The sequence below is a fragment of the Sminthopsis crassicaudata genome, chromosome 6 (assembly GCF_048593235.1).
Source record: "Sminthopsis crassicaudata isolate SCR6 chromosome 6, ASM4859323v1, whole genome shotgun sequence".
Lineage (NCBI taxonomy): Eukaryota > Metazoa > Chordata > Mammalia > Dasyuromorphia > Dasyuridae > Sminthopsis > Sminthopsis crassicaudata.
The window spans coordinates 15,907,862-15,934,186 of NC_133622.1; the positions used below are offsets into that span (position 1 = coordinate 15,907,862).

General features: G+C 39.9%; 1 protein-coding gene across 6 annotated transcripts in view; it reads right to left on the minus strand.

Annotated features, from left to right (window-relative positions):
- Positions 1 to 26,325, minus strand: part of CCDC149 (coiled-coil domain containing 149) — a 171,471-nt gene that overhangs the window by 71,229 nt on the left and 73,917 nt on the right. For 5 of the 6 annotated variants that reach the window (XM_074275257.1, XM_074275256.1, XM_074275254.1 and 2 more), the window contains exons 2-3: positions 13,384 to 13,545; positions 11,780 to 11,818 (exon numbers count right to left, since the gene is read on the minus strand). In XM_074275257.1, the coding sequence (XP_074131358.1) occupies positions 11,780 to 11,818; positions 13,384 to 13,545 (201 nt within the window). Of the gene's footprint in view, positions 1 to 11,779; positions 11,819 to 13,383; positions 13,546 to 16,832; positions 16,980 to 26,325 lie in introns of those variants that run through there. The other variant, XM_074275260.1, reaches the window with a different exon arrangement.

Here is a 26,325-nt window from a genome sequence, read left to right on the forward strand (position 1 = left end):
CAAGCTGGCAGCGGGGCAGAACTCTCGCGATGTCATTGCTGCCTCTGCTCTGCTCTGGGTGCTTGCTGGAAAGGCATCCCCTGAAACAAAGCCCACCAAGATGGCAAGAACAATGGTCAGCTCTCATCACCCGGCAAAAGTTGGGGAAGCTCACGGGTGAGAGCCCCATGGAGGCCGTGGGGTGGAGAGAGAACTTTTGCAGATGAATTGGTGGTTTTCTAGCCACAAGAAGCAGGGGATGGAAAGAACAAGTTTTGGGAGCTGGGAATTCTGGGTGGAAATTCTCAGTCTGCTCCTGAAAGGCCTCAGACTTTCTCCCCATAAAATGAGACGATGACCCTTCCGGACTAACGACCCACAAGGTTAGTTGTTTGTCAAAGTCAAGTCCTTTCCTTCCACTCCTTCCACCACCTTGACTCCAAAGCAACAACTGGAAAGTGGAAAATAAGTATTCTGATGTGGTGCTTAATTCCTTGACATACACCTCAGGGGGGGAAAAGGAGCACATTTCAAAGTGCTCAAAATAGAGGAGAAAAGTTCACACAATTCTTTTGACCAAAAATAACAACCATGACTCACATGCATCCACCATAATAATCTATCACGCTCACACGCAGTGCCTGCTTATAATTTATCAGCTAAGCAGAGCACTTTGTCTCCGTGTTATTGAGAAGGTCTCTGTGACCATCAGTCCAAAATAGCAGCGTTCTCTAAGAGAAATGTCAGCAACGGAGGGGCAGCCCGGCTACCGCTGGGAAGGATTTCATGGGGAAAGGAGACGAAATCAGGAGATTAATTCCTCCCCGTCTCTGGGGGAGCGGGGAGCACAAACATCATATCAAGAAAAGGGGGGGGGGTTAAAAACCTATTTAAAATATTCAGATCCAGGGTCGACATGAAAATTTGACATTTTAGCCCCAACAGTAGTGGAATATTGACAGACAAAAAGAGAAAAAGAAACTCTCACAAACTCTTTTTTTCTTTTATAAGTAGAGTTACACAGGGGATAGGAAAAGGAATAAAAAATAAAAATACTTAATATTTATATGCTACTTACTATGTATGAAGTGCTTTGTAACCATTATTTCATTTGGTCCTCCCCAAAACCCTGGCAGGTTAGTATTATCTGCAGTTTATACATAAGGAAACCGAGTCAAACAGAGTTAAATTGGCCCAGGGTCACATGGCTATTGTCTGAGGTTGGGTCTGAACTCAGGTCTTCTTGCTTTCAGGCTTATGGCTGTGCCAAGAGGAAACATAGCCTGTGGGGGAGGGAGGAACTTAGGGTAACAGAAAAAGGCCTGGAACTGTGGCCAGAAAAACAGGTTCTGATAAATCACAGGGCCTCTCTTAAACTCAGTTTCCTTATCAATAAAATGAGCAAAATAATTTTGTAGTCCTTGCTTCCTAGGGTTGCTGATGAAGCTCAAATGAGATTTATAAACATGTATATACATATACATACATATATATATATATATACATATATACATACACTGAGCTGTAAAAATCTTAGAATCTATATACCATATGCATAGATATCTATAAAAACTCTTAATATCTATATAATATATATAAATCTTAAAAATCTAGAAATGATATGCATAGATATCTGAATTTTAAAATCTATATAATACATACATTCATCTGCAAAAATTTCAATCTGTATATCTAAAAATCTGTGTTATATATGTAAAAATCTTAAAATCTATAATATATATGCACAAATCTTTAAATTTATATCATATACACATAGATAAGACTTAAAATCTGTATAATATATGCATATATAGCTGAATCTTAAAATCCATGTAATATATACATATATCTGTAAAAACCTCAGAAACCATATATTTGCATATATCTGTAAAAATCATAAATCTGTACAATATATCTAAAAATCTGTATTATATCTGTAACATCTTAAAATTGATATAATGTATATCTGTAAAAATCTTAAAATCTGTATAATGTTTATATACACCTATCTGTAAAAATCTTTAAATCAATATATCTAAAAACCTATTTTCATTATAAATCTTAAAATATATATATATATTGTATTTATATGATATACATTATCTATGTATAAAAATCTTAAAATCTATATGATCTATATCTGTAAAAAATCTTAAAATCTACCCTGAAGTCAGTTCAAATCTCACTTCAGATACTTAACACTTCCTAGCTGTGTGACCCTGGGCAAGTCACTTAACCCCAACTGCCTTAGCAAAAAAAAATTTTAAATCTATATAATTACATATATATGTAGAAATCTTAAAATCTGTTTATAAATCTATCAAAATATCTATATATTTATAAAAATCTTAAGATCTATATAGTATATCTGTAAAAAAATCTTAAAATCTCTATAATACACATACATAACAAAATGTATATAAAAATGTATAAAAAAATCCATAAACATCTTAAAATTGGTGTAATAGATAAATATAATCTGTAAAAGTCTTAAAATCTATATTATATAGAGAGACATTTTATACACATACATAACTGTTAAAATTTACATAATTATCCATAAAAATATTGGTATAATATATAAATATAGCTGTAAAAATCCTAAAATCTATATTATAGAGAGAGATTTTATAAAAACTTAAAATACTAGATAAATATCATCTATTATTCTGATCTCCCCCACAAGGAGGGGACTCATCAGAAACCCGTCATTCTTTGTCACTTTGCTGGAATTACAAGAGCTCCCTCCCCCAAACCAGTCCACAGAGTGGAAACTTTTTCACACATGGGAATTTTCTCCCACCCAGGACTGGCAGTGGTTGTGAAGGGCAGAAAGAGCAGTTCAGATCACTCCAGAAGCTGTCAACAAGAAGGCTAATGAGTGTCAGTCATAGTGGGTGGCAGGTGTCCTCCTACCTGTACATTAACACCTCTCCAAATTCCGTGGCTCTAGGTCCCAGATTTCTGTTTCCTAATATCCAGTTACAGACTCTGTGAAACTGATTTCATGAGAGGGACTCCCAAAACTACAACAACAATCAACTGAACCCTCCAACAAATAAAAATTGCTCCCTGACCACTTGCTAAACACTATACTGGAGTAAAATAATCATAACAACTATCATTCTGTGCTGCTGCTTTAAGTTATCCAGATATCAATATCAAATTCAGTTATAAATAAGTTTCTGGACATCTATCTATCATGAGAACCAGCTCCCCCCCCAAAAAATGTTCAAGTTAGAAAAAAAAATCACTACAAAATAACATTTCTCTGACATAAAGAATGACAATGTGTTGTGTATATGTTTACATGAGAGTGAGGGAAGGGAAATTGGTGAGAAGGGACATGGATGGATGAAAAGAAGCAGAACTAGGGGAAGGTAATCAGAGTTTTGTCCTGGGCTGCTGACATTTAGAAAGGGCTGGCTGCACTAGAACTGCTTCAGCAGGTATAAACAACAGATCTTTGCAGCTAGGTGCCATGCACAATAAATTAAAATAACAATCTATTCTATTTCTCCTCTGTGCTCCCCAAAAGCCTGCTCTGCTCTGAAAGTAAGAATGATAAAAAGAAATCTCACGATAGTTTAGTGAAATTCATGCAGGCAGCTCAGACCTAGCTTATAGGACTAACTGTTCTCATTTCAGTCATTAAACAACTGTCAGGTGATAATGATTTTCAGTCTCCATTAACCTGAGCAGAATTCAAACCAAGGACCAGGAGGTGGAAGGCTCAGCATTTCAGGAACAATCCCTCAAGCCTTCCAGAATCTTTATGCCTTATTACTTTTTACATTATTTCAGAAATCTAGCCATGGGAAAAAATGAACCTGCTTCTCATAGCTGAAAAAAAAAAAGTCAAGTCTACAATAGCATCCATGTAACCAACCCCTTCTTTTGAGAGCAGGTAAATCAGGGCAGGACTCAGAGGACAAATTCTCAACTGAGTTAGATCACTCCTGAAGAAGAGATAACCAAGGTAGGAAGCCCAGGAACAATTATAAGAACCCAAGGTGGAAAATGGAGCTGAACTGCATGTTTATTAAAAAAAAATGTTGTTCTGAGCTCTTTAAACCCACACCTTCCATCAAGAAAAGAGCTAGATTAAGCTAGAATGGGGTGGAGGGAGGGGATGTTTGTGAAATATCAAGTACACTTGATGGAGAGTTGTGATTGATAGCAAATTTAATTGCAATTTCTCCTCCACTGCTTTTTTGTATGGAAGTGGCAGTGCCTGTGCTAATAGTAATATAGAAAAACTTGCTTTGCTTAGCAAAGGCCCCATTCACAGGAGCTACTACGAGCTGACCTCTGCTCCCGGGGACGGGCTCATTTCTTCATCTTTACACTGATGCTTATTTGTTTATTGTTACATGAGCTCCAGAAGCTTGCCCTAGCATGCACACAGATGCAGGTCTGCAAGCCAATGGATGGGGTGTTTGCTTTGTTTAAAGAGTGACTTAAGGAGATGCTCATTGAAGAGCCTCTTTCGCACAGGTGGCACTGATGTGTGTCATAGTGACTTTTGTTACTGTAAGGAGGAAAGATAAATTGGGGTGCGGAGAAATGTGGATCTGGAGCCCAAAGACTTGAGTTCAGATCTTGACTCTGACACAGCTGGTGTGACAGTTAGCCAGTCACTTCATCTGTCTACAACTTCCCTGTGGGGCGGACTACCTAAGTACTTGATATCATTGTGGTGTGACGGATAGAATAAAGGATTTAGAGTCAGCAAAGTTTAGTTCTAAATCCTGTCTCTGACATTTACCAACTAAGTAATTGTGATGCGTTATTTCTATAATTCATACAATGATTGTTTTCTTTTTCTGGGACACTCAGCATCCTCACCTGCAAATGGGGAAAAGAATATCTGGAAAACCCACTTTTTAAGGCTGCGGTAGTGCAAGGACATTATTTGTGAGCAGCTTTTGAATTTTATAACTAGAGGGAGGGAAAGAAGGAAGGAGGGAGGGAGGCCATCTAGAATACCAAGATATAGAAAAGAGGCAATCTAGAACACAAAGACGTGGCCAAAGGGTAATCTACAACACCGACTGGAGAAACATACGATCTGGATCACTAAGGCGTGGAAAAGCGATCTAGACCATGAGGACACCAGCCGGGGAACCTAGAACAGCAGGCCATGGAACACAGGCTATCCAGACCAGGAGGTCTTTTAAGTTTAAATGTAAGAACTGGACTATCATGGAATTGGAAACATGCCCTACATTTCTGATCCCTTTTTTCTAGGTCATTGCTGTTGCTTAGAATGCCCTCCCTTCCTGTCTTTGCCTGTGAAGTGCCTACTGTGAGAGAAGCAAATCTTAAGGTCCTGACCTTCCCAAGCCAAGCTAGTTTTTCCTTAAAAGGTATTTAAAAGGATTTGAGACTTAAAATTGACTCAGGACCCAAAGGCCTAGATGGCTAACAGAGTTTCCTGTTGTCCTAGGTGCACACACACACACACACACACACACACACACACACACACACACACACACACACACACACACAAATTCCAGAGCACAAAGTGCCATCTGGTTCTTCCCTTGGTCTTCTGGCCAGCTGACCATCACGGGCAGCATAACCAGGAGGACTGCACCCATATGAGTCAATACTATATATCCTGGCTGAGTATCCTTTTCTTGTTCTAAATCTCTTTTCTCTGCTAGATTAAGTAAATCTTGTGTTAGTTGACAGTAAAATGTCTCATTTTATGCCTATTTGCCTTGAACCTAAATTATCTCACCTCTCCATTCACCTTTTTTTGTCGTTTATTTTTATTTTTTTATTTTAATAGTTTTTATTTGCCAAATATATGCATGGGTAATTTTACAACACTGACATTTGCCAAATCACCCTTTATTTTTAAATCAAATTTTATTTTTTTCCATTAGTAAAAACATTTTCTCTTCTTTCTACTCTACTCCCAACCACAGAACAAATAACAGTAAGAAAATCAGTATGACCATGAGGGACAATCAAGTAAAATAAAGTCTAGCATTGATCTTGTCCAAAAACTAGATACAATTCATTCTGCATCTGCAGTCCATTGCCATCACTGGTCCTCCAAAACATTGTTGGTCAATGTGTTGATCATAGTTCTTAAGTCATTCAAAGCTGTTGTTGTACAAATAATACGGTCATTATTATATAAATTTTTCTCCTGGTTCTTCTCACTTTTCTCTGCATCAATTCATACAAATCTCTCCAGGATTCACTGAAACCAATTTTTTTTCAGTACAACAGTGTTTTATTGCATTCATATACCAGAATTTGTTCAGCTATTCCCGAACCGATGGGCACTTCTCCTTAGTTTCTTAGTTTCCAGTTCTTTGCCACCACAGAGAACTGCTATGAATATTTTTGTACTTAGAAGACCTACTCCTTTTTTTTTTCCTTTTTCTTTTTCTTTTCCTCCTTAGAGTATTAACATAATAGGTTAATTATCACTGGACCAAGATGTAGATACATTTTAATGACTTATTGACCTATCTTCCTTTGAAGCCCAACTCGTATTACATCCTCCAGAAATTCTTCTTTGATTGCTCCAGCGGTAATGAATTTCCTCCTCCAATCTTGAATAGTAATTTGTCCCAGAACTCTTGAGTGCACTTTTTATACAGTCTGTATAATTACTAGTAGAGTAAGTGCCTTATCCTCATAATAGAATATATGACCATGTTTTATCTAAACTTTTATCTTCCCTAGTCCTAACCTGACTCAGTATATTGCACACATGTGACACTTGATAAATGAGTGATGCTATATTTGAAGTAGCTGGTCGGACCAGGTCCTTTCATCTAGAAGAGGAGGGAAGATCCTCTGAATCAGCTAGAGTGAGTGACGAATGTCTCTGAGATCAGTACTTGACTCCATAGGAATTCCAGCAATCTTCGGGTTTAGTTTTATCAAAGCTCCTCATAATTGGTACATTGAGAATTACTTGGCACTTAGTGAGACTTGGAAATTGCCATTCATTAGCAGGAAGCTCCAGCTCCCTGGTTGTCTCGGTTTGGTATAAAACTATATAACTCATATGGACCATCCAGAACTAGTCTATTAACCAAAGAGGGTCAGATGCTTATATTGAACTTCCTCAAACTAGGTCAAAGTAAGGACCCCCAGGAATAAGACGGAGCACCTGTCCCGTATTCTTTGTGTATGAATGAGCACTCCAACTGATGTCGGATATCATTAATGTGGAGATTTCCTTTGACATCGAGGAAAGCTCATCTATTGACTCTCAGCCATGTCTTCCCATCCCTTTGCCACAAACAATCCCATCAATGTGCCAAGGTCCTTCTCTATTTTCTCCTGAAACTAGAAGAGTACCAGCGGATTAGCTGGCTCTACCTTGCACTTGCCACATGTCAAATTGGTTTGCATCGCATTGATAATCCTTACAGTTACATCAAGTCAGAGAAAAGTGTTCTGTCTGTTCCCTGAAATCCTGGGCCTGACTAGAACAGCATCTCAGCTAAGAAACTAAAAAGAATACTTTCCCATGGCTTGGCTGCTACAATCTCAAAATGGACCGTTGGAAAGATCGGGATTATATGGCTTCTTCATGCTAAAGGGCCTCATTCTGATCTCACGAGAGCATTAAAAGAAGATAATTTAAATATCCTTTTGTCTCACTGAGGGAAACTGCTTCTTTAGAAGAATAACTTTGTTCCTTCTAAAGGTCTTTTTGAGATCATCTGGTGGCATTTCAATGCACGTACAAAAGAGCTCCATATCTAATCTCTGCAAACAGTTCCATCCGGAGGATGTATCAAGGGGAAATTTTTGTGTCAATATCCGTTGAGAAGCTATTAGGAAAATTACTGTTGTCCTAATTTCTTCACAGGTCCCATAATGAATGATTAACCATCAAAAATCGAGCCTTTTAAAAGCATTTTAACTTATCCCACCCGCCCCAAACCTAGACAACACTTATACTGGAACTACAAAGAGAAAAAAACTTTGGGGTGTTCTCAGACCTTCTGATAGGGAAAAAACACACGAGCATTTGACTCTTTGAATTAGAATGTGTATGCAACATGTACAGATGTGCATTATTCATCTGTATACATGTTATTTTCTCCCGGTACAACACAAACTTCCCCAGGAGATATTTTCTTCTTTGTCTTTATATTTCCAGTTCCTAGATCAGTGCCTAGCACACAGTAGGCATTTAATAAATGCCTATAGAGTGGAATTGAATTACATGCAATGCAATATACTATAGCAAACTAGGAATTGGGAGATCTGGATACTAAGTAAGTCCCTTAATTTCTCTGGGCCTGAGTAACAGAATCTGTAAAACGTGCATGATAGCAATCCTTTCTCTGACTTCTTGTCAAGGTTCTTTTCATATTCCTGTGAAATCAGATAGATGGAGGCTCTTTTAGAATTATAAAGCTCAGGTGTAAGGGGAAAATTTTATGACTGTCTTCTGTAATATGAAACTGGATTGAAATAATCTACAGGAGCCAGGAAGGACCACACAGGATTGCATTTATCCCTTATTCAGAAACAGAGAGGAGGCTCCTTTGCAGACAAGATGTCAATGGGACGTTCCATCTGGCATCTTGCCCTTTCCCAGTCCTGCCATCTTGGAATTCTACATATATACAATTATTAACCATGCAGGTGAGTGTCTCAAGTTGCCTCACTGAGCTCCTACTCTCATGCCTTCCATGTGTACAATGTGTGCTTATATGTTCTGCAGCTGGAGGGATAAATACTCCACTTGGTGTTTTGTCTTTGGGATAAATAAGTAATACACTCCATAAGACTTGAGGTCAGGGGGCATCCTTCCACCTTGGTCTGCTTGATGAAAAAGTTTAGTGAATAATTTTGTCTCTTCCTTTTCACCTCCAGTTCCCTGCTGTACCTCCCACTTAAAACATAAATTAATAAATAAAAGTGTCCATTTCAGGCAAAATGAAGAGTTTCATTAGAGCAGCAACTAGAAATTTAGTTCAGTATCAGTAGCTTTCCCCAGATTATTTCATATAGGATAGTAGCTCAGGTAAAAAGAGCTTTAGTATAACAACAAAAAGGAACATCACCCAACCTTCTAAAAGGGAGACAGAATGGAGCTTCTCTCTCTTATGCTCCTCTTCCCCAGAGACTATGGTCATTTTTCCAACTACTTGTCAAGCAGAAGCCTTCCAGAGACCATGTTTAGTCCAGCCCATGCACTGGATAACTGTTTGTGGAGCACCAGGGTCAGTTAGTGACCGCCGCCACCAAACGTTACAAGGAAGGGAATCAAACGCCAACTTCCCAGCCATCCCGGCAGCATCTCATCCAGCTACTCCATGCTTCTGGGGCCATAAAGACGCATCGGGAAAATCTAAGTGAAACTCACCAGATTCTCTCCGGTTCATGCAAATTTTTTATTATAAAGTCATGGAATGCAAACCCGCCAAAAACTGTAAAACTGCTTCATGAATACTAACGAACTGTAAATATACTAAATCAGAGCAAAGACTACTACTGAAAGTCACAGAAAACAACCCGAGCAATTCCAGATTAAGGATTCGAATGTTAAACAATTCATTCCCATCCACCCAGATAATTTTGCAGGGAACTTCTAGCTAATGCCATGGCAAATCCTCTTGCACCCTGGACCAAATTATGAATGACATAAAATAATCATAAAAGGAAACTGCTTTAGGAGGGGGGCAGGGGACACAAGATACAGGAGAGGGGGCCAGGGGCTCGATCTTCAGGTCAGGGGAATAACAATACTTTATTACTTGGCTATCCAGTCTAAGGTGCCTATTCTACCTAAGACTGTAGGCTTCCAGACATCAGATCACATCTTTTATTTTGAACAAAGTGATGACAGCAATTAACAAAAGATTCATTAATATTCTTTTGTTGGGGAGTTTTTCAGTCATGTCTTTGGGACCTTATCTGGGGTTTTCCTGGCAAAGACAGTGGAATGGTTTGCCATTTTCTTCTCCAGTTCATTTTACAGATGAGGAAACTGGGGCAACTCAGGGTAGAGGGACTTGCCCAGGATCATAGAGTTAATAAGTCCCTGAGGTCAGATTGAATTCATGAAGATGAATCTTCTTGACTTCGGACTCAGCATTCTACCTACTCTGCCCTAATTAATGTATACACAGACAGTTTTACAATTCTAGGCTAGATGGAAACAATTTTAGAATTAGATCATGACAAACTAGTCACCAAAGCTTTGAAAAACACCAGAAAAAGCCCTTTATTTGGCAACATCCTGATCCAGCCCTTATCCCATCCCATCCCATCCCATCCCATCCCATCCAGAATTTTCCTCTCTCAACTGGAATACTGGACTAAAAATGCAGCATGATTCAACGCAACAGAAGCAAATGAGAAAGTGAAAATCCACACCCATTTAAGTCTACTCAAAGAAGCAGTTTAAAACGGTTCCCAGAAGCAAGCCACTGGAAACATGACATTGTTCTGCAACCAGCTTGAATGAAGCGAAGATGGCTGAATTTGTAGGAAGGGGAACTGACCAGAATTCTGACTGTACCCCTTCTGCCTGTGGCCGTTTAACTTCTTGGGGCCTGTTTCCTCATCTGTATATGAGAAACCCGAATTAGATCATTTTTAAAGTCCCCCCCAGGCCGAGATCTTTTATAAACCTGAGTCTGTTTGTGAGCAGAGGCACAAAAGTGACTCTAAAGGAGTGGTTTCTAAACTGCACATTGTGTTTTTACTAGTAGCCTTGAAAGCCTCACCCAGACAGATCTACAAGATAGCTATTAGGATCACTTGTAGAAAGTTTGTTATCATTCCCTTCACAGAGAGAAACTGAGGCAGAGGTAACAGCAATACTTACAGCCATCTTCAGCATCTCCTCAACTGTGACCCTACATGCACACCTGTACTGGGACTCCAATGGCAACAGCTTAAAGACTTTCCATCCCAACCCTCCCTTACCTGACAGCCTCCCCCGCCTTATTCTATTCCCCACTAAAGCTTTGGCAAAATGAAAATTAACTTCCCCTCTACAGAAAAGAATAAACAAAACTTCCCAGTCTTAAGACTTGGTGTTTTATTCAAAGAAAAATAATATCAACCAACGTTAGTCCTGGAGATCAGATCAGAGTTTCAGAGGCATAATTTCTGCACCTTCAGTAGACCTCAGAAACCAAACGTGGCTCTGGAGACTTGAAGCACATCCTCAGCTGGGAGGACCATGACATCAGGGGGGTGATACCATGACAAGCAAATGAGCTCTCTTTGAGTGAGGGAGGGAGGGCAAAGTCACCAGCCTTCCTTTCTCCTCCAGAGCCATGTGAGAACAGTGGCAAGATACAGATCAGGACCACTGGAGAGTGGATAGCAATCCTGGCACCCAAGTGTGAAGTCTGCTGGAGGGGCCAGCCTAAGAGATTTCAGCTCAGCCAAATACCCACAAGCTTCTGGTTTTGCCTAGTAAATTATCCCTGCTAACTAGTTCTATACTAAAGTCTGCAGTTTCTACACTACAGGACATCCTTCTAAATTCAGCATCCTCGAGAAAAGCCCTGGTCCCCCCAACACCAGTTAAACATCTTCATAGGCAGGAGGTCACTGAAATACTGTCAGATTTCATCACTGTATTTATTGATTGTTAGGGCTTGACTATTTTCTTTGCTACCAGGGAAGATTCAACTTTTGAAGGAGTTGAGAGGAAGGTAGAAAAGAGTGATATATCTGTAAATGACCAATATAAAAACAAAAGACAGCAATAAAACTTAATTTAAAAAAAGAATTAGTGTTCTTTGGAACTGATGAGACTAGCCAAAGAAACAGAAAGAAATCCTACCTGTTTCCTCCTTTCTGGTGGAATTGATGGGTCTCCATCCTACAAAAGAAACAAAATACATTTCACTTTTTGAAATGTCTTAAAAACTAAGAAAAAATTTTAATTAATAAAACACCTTAAGGAACAAAATTTTAAATAAAATATAAGAAAATAAAACCATCTAAGGAAATAATTAAATAAAATAAATAAAACTACCTAAGGGAAAAATGATTTAAGTAAAAAAATAAAAAATTAAAACCACCTAAGAAAATTTTAAAAAATAAAATCATCTAAGGAAAAAAAGAAATAAAATAAATAAAACCACCGAAGGGGAAAACAATTTAAATAAAAAAATAAAAAAGCCATTTAAGAAAATTATATTTAAAAAACCACCTAGGGGAAAAAACAATGTAAATAAAAAATAAAAAAAATAAACGAGCTAAGTTAAAAAAAAAAAAAAAAACTACCTAAAGGAAATTAAACAAACAAATAAATAAAGCCACCAAAGAGAAAAACAATTTAAATAAAAAAATTAAAATTAAAATCATGTAAGAAAAATTTTTTAAAAATCACCTAAGAAAAGAAAGAAACCACCTAAGGGGAAACAATTTAAATAAAAAATGAAAAAATAAAGTCACGTAAGAAAAATTATTTTAAAAAATAAATAAAACCACTTCAGGGGGGGAGAAAAACAAGGTAAATAAAAAATAAACCACCTAAGAAAAAAATAAAATAAATGCATTTTAAAAATGACATATGTCAGCCACGATGAGAACAAAAGACCAGAATAAAGCCTGAACTTCAAACCCAACCCAACTGAAAATATTTCCCCCAAGTGAACTATGGGAATTGAAATGAAGGTGCTTTTAAAATCCCCAGAACTCCAGGGAACCGGTTCCAATTGGAACAAAACTAGAGAGCTTCAAAAACTAAGGACTAAGAACTAAATAAGAGAGTCAAAATATACACTGAACTGAACCAATAGTTCCATTCACAGGGTCATATGAATTTAGAACTTAAAATGATTTCAAAAACCTCCTCCTCATGCTGCAGATGAGGTGACTGGGGTCCCGGGAGGTAATGAGAAAATAGTAATGGGAGCGCTGTTCAGATAATCAGGAGCAGAGATGGAATTTGAATCTAGCGCTGCTCATCCCAGATGTGCTCCTAACTGCAACAAGCTGTCCCCGGCAGGTTAAGCCCTGATTTTAAATGAACAAAATCAAAGAAGCTCACCACAGATCAGAAGGGGAGGGAGGCTGTTTTATTTTGTTTGTTTTAAGAACTGAGGCGGATGGAGAAGTCAGTGCCATCCAATTTATTGGTTCCCAAGAAAGGGCTCCTTTCATCTCACTGGAGGCTGGGCCCCCGACCTGGCCTCCACCCTTAAAAGGGGCTGAAGGCCAGATGCCAAGCAGAAAAAGCCTTGCCCAACAAGCTGCCTCCCTCTGCAGCACATCTGGGAGATTCCTATTGACACGTTAGCAACATGTTAAAGAAAAAGCAAATGGCAAACACAAAGGCTCCTCTGGCAAGCTCCCTGTCCCAAAGTCCCGGGACCCCTTCCCTCCCCAGCCAGGGTCGCTCGCCCAAGGGACCAGGCAATGGGCAAAGTAACTACGTACAATCAGCTCTCGGTATTTCTTTTTTAGGGACTGGTGCCGCTCCCGAAGTTGATTGGCCATGAGTTTGTACTGGTCTCTCTCCTGCTGACACGTGTCCAACTCCTTGGAAAGGATCAGAAGAGCCTCCTTTTTACTTTCTAGTTTCCTTTTACACACCAGGTACTGTAAAAGCAAACAAAGCAGGTGATTCATCAGAAATCTTTAGCAAGAACCTTTCTGCACTGTAGCAAAAGCAAAACTAAGGTGGTGTATCTGGGGAGGGGCCAGAGAGGAAAACATTTACAAGGCCCTAATCACACTTTTAGTTCTTTAGAAGTTTAGAGACAAGTTAGAAACACCTAGTTTCTTAGCACCTAGTTAGCAATAAGAACAAGTATTACTTATTCCCTGGGGACCACACTTCAAAGGAAGCTCCTCCTCAGCCCAGAACTACCTCTACTAGGACCTTCTAGCCATGGCTCTACTGTAGGGTCCCTCCTGAACCTTGTCCTCTCTCTAACTGATCTGAAAGCACAATTTCCATGCTGCTCACCCAAGGTGCAAAAACTGATGGTTCCAGCTCTACATTTTGGCAGCCAAAAAAGAAAATTCAGTTATAGGATGTTTTGATAGACTCATGTTTCCCAAAACTGGGGAGGTGGTGGTACTATTGTACCGTTTCCTGGCCAAACAACAAAGATTCTCCTTAACTGGGGGTCTCTAAATGGAACTGGATGATCCCTGGGGCTGGGATGTTGTAGAGGAGGCTCCTATCCTGACTATGGTGGGCTACAGCACGTCTGAGGTCCCTTTCACATCTGGAGCTCTCTTTTTAAACAGTCCAAGAGTCTGTAATTTCATCCAAGTGACCTCTCTCTGCTCACACACTTCTCCACCGCTTCATCCATGATCTCTGTGACTTACTGCGACCAAAAGATTTATCACCACGTCGCCAATCTGGCGATGAATCTCTTCCTCCTCAGTTAACTACCCTGGGTGGGATGGTACACTCCCTGCTACCAGCCAAGGGGAGGCTATGGATCACCGGAGCTCTGGAGTTGAGCTACAGTGGGCTAAAACTGAATGAGGGTCTACACTAACTCTGACGCCTTGAGGAGCAGAGGCTCACCAAGCTTTCCAACAAGGGCCCAGTTGGGCTAGATCAGAAAGTGGATAAGCTTAAAGTTTCTGTGCCAGAAGTACTTAACCATAATAATAATAATAATAATAATAATAATAATAATAATAATAATAATAATAATAATAATAATAGTTTGTATAATAATTACGAGTATAAGGCATTGTGTTTAGGGCATTACAAATATTATTACAAATATAATACAAATATTTTATTTACAATTATTCACTCTCATTTTGGAGTGAATTCTCACGGTTCCCATTTTACAGATGAGAAAGCTGAGGGTGAAAAAGTTTAAGTGACTTGATCAGGATCATACAACTAATGAGTAAAGAAATGGAATGGATGGGAAAAGCTCTTACTGTTAAGTGTTACTGTGGGCTAAGTCCTGTTGGAGAACGACAACCAGGAACAAAACCGAATGAGATTACAAATGAAGAAGAAGATTTATTTAGGTTTTAACTTTTTCATTGCAATTTGACATGAGGCCACAGGGGTGGCAGAGATCTTTAAAGATTTTACAGTCCAAGTCCTTCAATGAATAGGGAAACTCAAATTGATATGTTACTTGCCTAATGACAAACAATTCAATGAATATTTTTGCTTTTGTTCTGCTATTTCAATGTATCAGACTCCTCGTAACCCTATTTTGAGATTTCCTTAGCAAAGATACTGGAGGGATTAGCCATGTCCTTTCTCCGGCTCATTTTACAGATGAGGAAACTGAGTCAAAGTTAAGTTACTTCTCCAGAGCCACATAGCTAGTAAATGTCTGAGTCTACATGTGAACTCAAGTTTTCCTGACTCCAGGCCTGGAGCTGTGGCCTCTTCCCCACCTACCTGCCTTAACACTTAAGTATCCACTGTACGCCAGGCACTGTGCTAATTACTGGGGGAATTAAAAGAGGGGAGAGACCATCTTTTAATCTAATGGCAGGGGAGACAACAAGCAAACAAATAAACACAAAGCAGGCTCTATACAGGATCAATAGAAAACAATAGAGGAAAGGTAGTAAATAACAGAATCCATCTAGTCTTCATACCTAGATATTCTAACTGCAGATCTGGGGGGTCTTCCTGTTATTGCATCACCTCATTTGACTGTCATCAGATCCCAGTGAATGGAAAATATGACTCCCATTTTAGAGAAGCAACTGAGGCGTCCGATTTAATGGCTTACTCAGGTAGTAAATGGCTAAAGTGGAACCTGGACCCAGCTCTTTTAAATTAAACTCCAATGCCACTTTATCTCCATAATAATCGCTTTTGGACTACTGCGCTCGTGGGACTGCTAAGGGAATCAGTGGAGTCGGCACCAGTCCTGGAATCAGGAAAACCTGAATTCAAATAGGGCCTCAGATACTTACTAGCTGCATGACTCTGGGCCAGTCATTTAACCCTGACGGCCAGAAAACCAAAACTCACTATTAAGATACTAAGCCAGATATACCATGTGTAATATGGGCCAGTCATTTAACCCTGATTGCCCAAAAAACAAAACAAAACATCATTATTTAGTATCAAATAAATACTTGACCAAAATAATAAAATACTAACGCAGATATACCATAGCATACTATAGGCCAGTCATTTAAGCCTAGATTGCCAAAAAAAACCCAAACCAAAACACAACAAAATTTCACTATTAAGATACTAAACCAGATACAGCATAGCATACTATGGGCCAGTTAGTCATTTAACCCTGATTGCCAAAAAACAAAACAAAACCTCACTATTAAAATACTAAATCAGATATATCGCAGCATACTATGGGCCATTTAACCCTGACTGACAAAAAAACAAATCAAAATGAAACAAAAAAAAAAATCACTTTTTAGTATCAAATACTTGACCAGGATATTAAATAAATACTTGACCAAGATGGTAAGATACTAAACCAGATATAGCATGGCACACTATGAGCCAGTCATTTAACTCTGCCCAAAAAACCAACCAAAACACAACCAAATCTCACTATTAAGTTACTAAACCAGCTGCCTCACAGCATACTCCCCCGAGAAGCACTTTCAATTAGGCCAAGGAGAAGAGCACAGTATTCTAGAGACATCGCTTTTCTCCTCTGCTTTTAACCAGCCAGCAACAACATGTGCCACTTCTTCCATAATTCATGTACGCACACACCCATAACACATATAATTTCATTTTCATAAATCAGTTCTTTCAACTATCCTCCCAATTCCCCACCAATACTCCCGTACCCTTGAGTGGATGTCTCATTTCTCGAAGCTGGCCAGAGGCTTCGATGCCCCATCCCCTTTCCTGCCCAGATCTCTCCCCGACCCGTCCCAGGCCCTCTCCTCCCCCACTTCACCTGGCAGTTATCACCCTGGGCACCTGGAAGGGGGAGCCCAGCTCATCCTTTCAGTTTATTGAATAGATTGCAGAGTTGGATGTTATTCACGTAGATGAAATGTGGCACTAAATACCTTTTGGATTTGCCCTGTAAAAGACCAAATTCCGAGCATTCATGAAAACAATTTATAGTTTCATTATACACTTTGACATGAATACTTTGTCATTACGGCCTCTCATACAAAGCCAGGGAGCACATCAGCACTTCCTGAACGTCCTGAGTCAATGCTGTTTTTATGGACAAAAAGCATTACTCAGAGAGAGCACTTGCTTGGAATTGACTTTGTTAAGTTCAATTTCAAATAAATGAAAGGGAAAAAAGGGGAGTTTTGTACATTAGCACAAGCTTCTTTTTCTGAAATAAAAAAAAGTAATTGCTTTGCTGGAAAAACAAAGGGGCAGAAGAAACAATTGAGAGCTGGATTTAAACTCTAAGAGGACACTTCCACCTTGAAGAAATTTATCCTGGCAGTAATGAGGTTGGAATCCTGCCTTCAAATGTCCTGGATTCGGAGTCTTTGGCGTTGCCTTTTTGCAGACAAAATGGTCCTGTTTTTGTCCTCGGGAGAAAAACCCCATCAGGTAAATAGCACAGGAAAAGTGTTCAAAATGCTAACTTACATGTTCTAAAAGGACCACTGGGATTTCAGGAAGGAAAAATTATATAAATCTAATATATATACATATATGTATATAAATATGATATATATATATTATGTATATACATATATATGTATATATATATACACACACTCATACACACCCATATACATTATGTGCAATTTATAGATCTGTTCTATTACCTCTGCTTCCTTCAGTATTTATTATGATTTTTTAAATAAAGGAGGCAACAAAATCAGAACCATCGTCCCTTAGAGTTTATTCATTCTTGAGCCAAAGTCACCAAACTGTCCGGAGAAGCAATGAAGCCTGAAGGAGGGGACTGAGGCAGTTAAATTGCCGAGGCTATGTTTAGATGCCTGCTGCTGTCCTGTCAGGTAAGAATAAAGGCTGGAGCATCCCTTATTTACAAGGCTGGGCGCAGTGGAGGCTTTTAATAAATACTTGCTGATTGATTGATCATGATTTATGAGGAACTGAGAAACTCGGATCAAACTGTTCTGTCATTTAGGGCAGCTGGAAGCCTACTGTGACGCCAAGGGAGAGGCTAACAAAAATGCCTTTCTGCAGAAACCGCTGGGGATGGGGGAATGGCAAGGAACAATATTTCGTACTTTCTCCTCTTATTAAAAGAGCAGCCATTGCCCGGCCGGGGCACTAGGTAAACATCACGGTCGATACAAGGCTATCTCTGAGGTTCATTTGCCTTGGGGAATAGAAGCAGCATGGCTTAAGAAAAAGAACATGAGATTCTTTCTATTAGAATTTATTATTAGAGTAGGAGACAAATTCAAATCCTACCTGTGTAACTTTGGGAACTTAGAAATGTGAATTATTTTAATGTTAATAAATTAAGTCATCTAAGTTCTATTAATGTCTCTCATCATCATGCGGAAGAGCTTGTGAATTCTTGAAGGAACCCAGGTTCTGACAGAGCCTTAAAATCTGAAAAGGTTTTGTGTATGTATTGTAGTATTCTGCTCCCCACTCCCACCTTTGTTGAATGCAAGGGCCAGATGCTCAGGTATCCTCATCACCCAAGCACATCCCATTTCCTTTCCCACTAAAAAAAAAATAAAGATGGAAGAAGCCACAAAAATCTTGCTTAACAATATATAATTTGCTCACATAGAGTAGGTATTTAATAAATACTTGTTAATTGACTGGAGTATTGGTTGACTGAGGACCAATTATTATAATTTTATTTATATTTTATATATTAATTCATAATAATCATTATTATAATATATATCCATTGATTATTATTTGGATATAAATTTTAATAATATATTATACAATGATATATTGCATATAATAATAGATGTTATATATTATAATAAAATATATTATATTATTAATAATATATTTGTATGATATATAATTCTACGTTATATTTTAATTAATAAAATTATAATCAACTACATAGCTAATTATAGGGAATTTCATTACCAGGCTGTCCAAAGAATTTTGGCCATAGTAACTCTGCAAAAGCAGAGAGAAAACGTGTGATCTACAGTGGGGAAGGTGGTACCCAGACACACAAAATTAAGGGCCTTTGCATTAAGTACAAGAACACAAAAAAATCATGTTTGTATGAAAAGCGAATGTTCTCAATAGAAAAGTGAAGTGAAGAACAAGGGAAGTTTTAGAGGAATTCTTCAGCAGCACTCTCTGGGAAGATGAAGCTCGGACATTTCTTGGAAAGGGTCCGTCCTAGACAGACTGATTGCTGGGGCACCCAACTGCAGACCGTCCCCCAATGCCAGGAGCAGCCAGAAGAGACCAAGTCAAGAACCGTCAGAGAGCTCTGAGATCCTCAGAGCTGGCAAGGCCCTGAGTGTTCATCTGGTAGCTACCCACTCATTTTTTACCTGAAGAATGAGACCCAGGGAGGGAAAGTGATTTCCTCAAACCAGTTGGTAGACCAACAAAGACCACGTGGGAAGAAAGTTATGTTGTGAAAAAAAAACCCAAACTCTCCAGGTCTCCAATTATGGGTTGGCAGAGTTTTGCTCCACAGAAAGGTGTTTTAAAAATGACAGACTATGGTTAAATCCATTTTTTGGCATTAAGTTTCGGCAAGCGATCATGTACATTTCAAAACCTAATAAAAATAACGAGTGAGAAACCGGGGGTATGGCAATCAAAGGAGAGATATCCCTTTGTCTGAAACACCAGGAAACTTCCTTTAAGTTTAAATGTCACATTTCCCTTCCTGTCATAGTACATAATTCCTTTCATGCCAACAACAGGATGTAAAGGGAAGCAGAATCGCCAGAGATGGAGCTTAGCAACTCTGAGAAACCCAGCCCTTAATGCTGAACTTAAATAACAGCTTTGGAAAATCCCTCAAACCTAACCGTGGAACATCCAACCTGGACTCTACAGAGTTAAGTATCAGGTCAGCCATTCACTTCTTTGGAGCTCTTTGGTCAGCTGCTCGGGTGACCCCAAAAGCCCTAGAGAGGACAGAGTAAGGATGAGAACTCCTATGGAGAAGAATTCACACTTCTAGAGCACCATAAGCTTTACAAAGAATTTTCCTCACAGCAACCCTGGAAATGGTGCAAAGGGTGATCAATCCCATTTTACAGATGGGAAAACAAATTGGAAAGACTGATATGGTCATTGAGTCTCAGTAAGAGTCAGGGCAGGAATTTCAACCACAGTTCTCCTGAGTCCTGAGGGCTGCTTCTATTCCTACTGTCCAGCTTCTCAATTACTACAGAAGTGAAGAATTTTGGGAAAGAAAATGGATTTTTTTTACACAATCCTGTTTTCCAAATACATCATCCATCTAGTGAATAAAATGTCCAATCTGGAATCAGAATACGGGAGTTGGAAATGTAGTTCAGCCATTTGCCAACCTGTGGGACAAGGGGCAAGTTAACCTTTCCGGACATCAGTTTCCCATCTTTAACGTGAAAAGGTTGGACTAGATGGCTTCTCCCGCTCTCAATCTCCTATGACCCCATAATTACCCTCCTTCAACCTTATGAGACAGTTCACAATCATGGGATGTCCCCAAAGTCTTAGTGCAGTCGGGAAACTGTTAACACTTTCATAGCTTTTACAGTAAACTATCTAAAAGCTCCTAAGTGATATTAAGACCAAAGATTTAGGGGATATGCTGTATTATAACCCGCCTATTGTACAGATGGGTTAATGAGACACAATTAGATATTCTAAGCAGTATGGTATACAAAACTAGGCTTGGTCGGAATCAGGAAGACCTGAGTTCAAATTCTGAATGATACCTGCTAGCTCGGCTATATGGAAAAGTCACAACAGCTTTGAGTTTCAGGGAGCTAAGGAGATCTTGCCTGCGTGAGATCTATGTTGGGGGAAGATGTTATCTTACCAGTCACAGGTTTTCTGTTCCATGCGTCATCATTGCTATTATAGTCCTTTTCTCTGTTATCAACAATAATAAAACCTGTTTATGAAACATATGATGTATAAAGGGCTTTTGCACAAAAACTTTATGAGGTAGGTTATTATTCCTCTTTCACAGATGAGAAAACTGAGGTTTTGAGAAATTAAGAAACAGTTCCCAGCTGTATAGTCTGGTAAATCAGGGAAGTAGGTCTCGGCTGTAGGGCTTCCAATTCTCAGTCCAGTGTTCTGTGTGCGATCCGTAGTCATTGCCAGTTTGCTGCTAAAACTCTATGTGCCTGTGTTCGTTCAAGCATGAGCAGCTGGCTGTTCTGTCCTCCGTCACAAATGGAATTAAAATTGGGTTTTGTAGAAGGTAAAAGGAAGGGTTGGGAAGGAAGGGCATGAGCCACTGACACAGAGAAGCTGCTCTAAAGAAGCTGTCAGAGCTGGTCTCGCTGTCTCAAAATGTTTCTGTTTTATGTAGACTCAGTCTTCCCTCCAGCACCTCCTATTCAGTTGCTGTTCAGATCACAAGTAAATGTTCATGGGATGCTCAAAAAGTCCCTCCAACCAGAAAACCCATGGCCAAATGAGTCTAGATGCAAAGAACGGTATTCTGCGGCACGATAGAGATTGTTAAAGATCCCAATCTGCAGATTAACCTGTCAGCACATTCCACGGAGGATCCTACAGGGGTTTCCCCATCTATCTAGAGCAGCGTTCCCTGGCTCCCGGCTAGGATTTAACACATCCTGGAAGGACTTCATCTGTCCACCAGCAAGACATGGTCCCTCTTCTGCTGTCCAGAAAGCAAAGGCTCAAGCATCTTGCTGTCCTCCACACCCGTGGAGAAGGTTGTCCAGTGCTGCTAAATTAGACACATTTGAAGAAACACCTTTTTCCCAGGATCCCCTCTTCCTTACTAAGAGACTATCATATGATAGATGTGATGTTAAATATACTTGCATTAGAAACACTAGAATTTGCTTGCCTATACATGGCCCTATAAAGTTAATGAGGGAGGAAGCACAGCAGAGATGACAGAGTGGACACCAGCAAGTCTCGAGTTGGAGACCTCCCTTATTAGGTATTGACTAGAAATGCTCGATTTCCTCCCACTTCAGGAGATGTGATTATTTTTTATGAGGTGAACTTCTGGGCTATGGCAGGTATGGGGAGACAGTAAGACTGACTGGGTCCTGATCTCGGGTGTCTGACCATCTCCACAGGAGCCCGAATGGCCAATGACACACATTAGCTCAGTTATGTGCAAGGCACTAGAGAGGCAGGATAAAGCAAGCCAGGTTTGGAGGTACAGGTTCTGGGTTTAAATCCTGACTCATCCACTCAGACGTGGACACTCCTGGCCAAACCACCTCATGTCTTGAGTACTCAGTTTCCCCTCCTATAAAATATTATGGAAGGATTTAATGACTTATAAAGTTCTTAAAATCTATGATCTCATAACCTTCTCAGTGCCCTGGCAACTCTCTGACGCTTAGTTACAGAGAATCACCAAATGGAGTAAGTTTTCACACAGGGAGCTCCTTACTCCACTGAAACTACAGACCTGAATTACTCTACCCATCACCTAAATTTGAGTTTGACAAAGTGCACCCTATATTATTTGTCCCTACAATGACTTTGCAATATAAATATTTTTTTCTGAGGCAAGTGGGATTAAATGGCTTGCCCAGGGACACACAGCTAGGAAGTGTTAAGTGTCTAAGGTCATATTTGAACTCAGGTCCTCCTGACTTTAGGGCCAGTGCTCTATTCATTGCACCACCTAGCTGCCCCACAATATAAATATTCTAAGCAAAATTAAGACCCCCATTTTTTGATGAAGTAACAAAACTTAAGCATCTGCCCAAAGTTTCACAGTGAGAACCAACAGCAGAATCTGAACTCCTCTCTTCCAAACCAACATTCTTCCTGCTTGGTGAGTGCCTTCCTTCTGAAACGACCTTCCATCTACAACTATGTCTCTGGCACATCCACTGTTTGGCTTTTGGTCTTTCCATTACAACCGGAGCTCCTTGAAGGCAGAGATCGGAGCATTTTTTGCCTTTCTTCGCAGCCCACTGATTTAGGGGCACGATGCTTTGGCAGCTAAGTGGTGTCAGTGGATAAAGCTCTGGCCATGGAGCCAGGGAGAGCACAATTTAAATCCTGCCTCAGACACTTACCAGTTTTATGACCCCTGGGTAAGGCACTTAGCTTGACTCAGTTTCTTCAACTGTAAAATTGGGATAATAATAATACCTGTCTCCTAGGGTTGTTATAAGAATCAAATGAGATAAAAGTGGGAAGTGTCTAGCAAAGTATCGGACACAGAGTAAGCTCTTTGTAAATTGAGCCATCATTAACATTATACTAGCTCCATTACTACATTCTACTAGTAGTATATTCTATTAGTACTACTAGTACTACTACTAGTATATTCTACTAGTACTACTACTAGTAGATTCTTCTAGTACTACTACTAGTATTACTAGTTCTACTAATACTACTAACTCTATACCTGCTTCTAGCATAAGTCTTCTTCTCAACCTAATTTCTAACTTCTCTCAATCTCAGTTTAGGTAACTCAAAACACTAGATAATCGTTACTAATTATTATTATTTAGTAACCAAGTCCAAAGCGCAGCAGGTTTGGGTTTCACATTCAGATGGGTGGGGGCCTGCTCTCCCTCCTGGTTCAGCTCGCCTTGACCAAGGCTGTTGCTGTCAAGGCAACCAGCCTCACCTGTGGCTCTGTACTCGGTCACAGCATCGGAGTAGAAGGCAGGTAGGTCACGTGAACCCAGACATACAGAAACAGGCTGGGCCCAATATAATCTCAGGAGAAAGCTGCTTTCCCTGCTGACAGGTGGTGGAGACAGGTGATTCACCACCTGTGGTCAGAGGCACTCCCAAGCCTATAACGGTGCCAGTCACTGCCTAGGACGTCCCACTGGAGGAGGTTGAGTGTTTACAAGGTGGGACACCTAGGGATGACCCAGGACACTGGGCATAGGGAGGGGGCTGGACTGCCTGAGCTGTCTCAGGTAGCACAGAATGGTGCAGGAAGCATGGGGTCCCTACCACCCCTCAGATTACGCTGGGAATTGTCCCAAGAGGAGGAGTGGGGAGCACATCACTGGAAAATATTCAACAAAATGAAAATACAAAACAATCAAGAGAATGTTCATTTGTGTATTTTTCTATCATCTGCAGCCCCAGGGACCCAGTTCTGCTGGAGTTGGACCCCGCTGTATCGGACTATGCTGTTTTTAAACACTGTTCTTCTTTAATATTGGGGCAGCCAGGTGGCCTGGGGAGCTCAGCCCTGGAGGCAAGAGGACCGGAATTCAAATACTGCTTCAGACATTGGCTGGGTTACTTTAAATAAGTCTCGTATTCTCCATCTGCCTCTGTTAAAATGAGAAGAATAAGTGTACTTACCTCACAGGGCTGTTGGGAGAAATAAATGGGATAATATTTATAAAGCACCTGGTACATGATAGGCAATTAATAAGTGTTTAAACCTTTCCCATAATTATTATTATTATTGGGATGAATCCCTGAGCTACTACTAATTATTTTGCTAAAAAATCTATCCATTGCGAACTGAAATAAATACACTCCATGACAGGGGCCAGGACAGAGGTCCTTAGCTTGGAGTCCAGCCACCCTTGGATGGATTCGGAGGCTCGCCGACTTGTAACAGAAAGGGAAATTGCATCTTTATTTTCACTAGCCTCCCGGTGAAATCCAGTTTTCTTCCACTGTGAATGTAGGTGACAAACCACAACAGCCTTAGCGGGAGGTGTGACTGTGGCAGCTACAGAAATCCCCAGTATTTTCATTTCATATCGCAGTGGAACATCAATTGGACGCTCATCATCACCTGCACGTTGCCTGCTCAAAGACTATCCTATTGCTTGATATTCTTATTCGAGGTAAAGCAATGGCCTTCCTACTGAGAGAAGTAGGAAACTGGACCTTCAACTTGCCTTTATTTAGGGATTATCTTTCACTTTCTTTGTAGCCCCAACTGCCCAGCACGGTGTCTGGCACTAAGCAAGAGCATAATAGACATCTAGTGAATGGCTTGGTTGTACTGGCTTGTATTTAATATATCATTAAAAATATTATGATGATATTGCTCATAATCAATTTGTGATATTAACATATCACAAAAATAATGGGATGATTATGTCTCAATACAATTGGCATCCGTTGCCATCCTATGGATTTTCTCTTCTAAAAACATGATTGTGAGAAGGAACCCACAGACTGCAGAGGGTCCTGACAGACATGATTAAGAAGCTCAGGGCTGGAGAATTCCCCGGTAGCAGCTGTCTGCTTAAGCAAACTTTTAGGATCTGCTTTCATCTTTGGAGGAACTCCATCCCCAAATAAATTCTAATCCCTCCAGAATTTAGGAGGTGGTCCAGTGGAGTCACTGCAGCTAAAGATTCATCACTTGCAGCCGTCTCACAGACGTGGCCCTTCAAGTCTCTCTAAGCAGGTTCTGGGACAAAGCACATGGCATCTGCTGCAGGACCTCTCCTCGGGGCCTTTCCAATTGTGTGGGAAGTGAAAACTGTCGAGCTTCTAGAACCCAGGCTCACTTCCCCACCATTGAACAGATAGCCGAGCATCCCTGGTTAGGGATATTCCTGTGGAAAAGAAGGAAGTAAAACTATCCACCGAGTGTCCCCCTGGATAATCAGTGAGACGTGAATGAAATGAACTCGGTAAAATATGTCCAGTTTTTGGCATTTATATTAGATGTCATGAAAAACTTTTATTATCCTCTCAAAAATGGATTTCTTTGGGACTGCATTTCAGTTCTATTTTTTAAAGCACATCATATAAATCATTTTCCCCCAGTGCTAATTTGGACCTACAGATGCATCACAAATATACTCATAATTTCAAAAACTCCAACTCTTAGCTTTCATCATCGGCCAGCTTTTATCTCCCCAGTAGCCGTTATCAACAATAAAGCTAACATTAATTGCCGCAAGGAAGATCACGCTCGGTAAATGAGTTATCTGGTTTACACCGTCACTGTTTGGACTATTCCACAACTAGATAAACTGCTCGGCTGGGATCCACAGGGCCTTGAAGTCAGGCAAATGGGACCCCACTCCAAAGGGATAAATACTCACTCTCGATCCCCTGCTCATTTTCCTAATACGGCCGTTTAGATCTCATTAAGACATCAACCGTAACCTTGATAATCCAAGAGAGGAACACAAGCTTACTACGGCCAACACATAGAACCAGAAAGCTACACATCAGAATAACAGAGAGGCTGATAGATTGTCAACCCCCGGAGAACGAGGAGCAAGTTCAAATTATCTTTCTATGTCCTTTGAAAACTAACAGGGTTTTTAATATTCTCTTCTTGTTTAAGACTGCAGTTTCCTTGGGGTAGGAAACTGGCAGCAAAGTAGTTC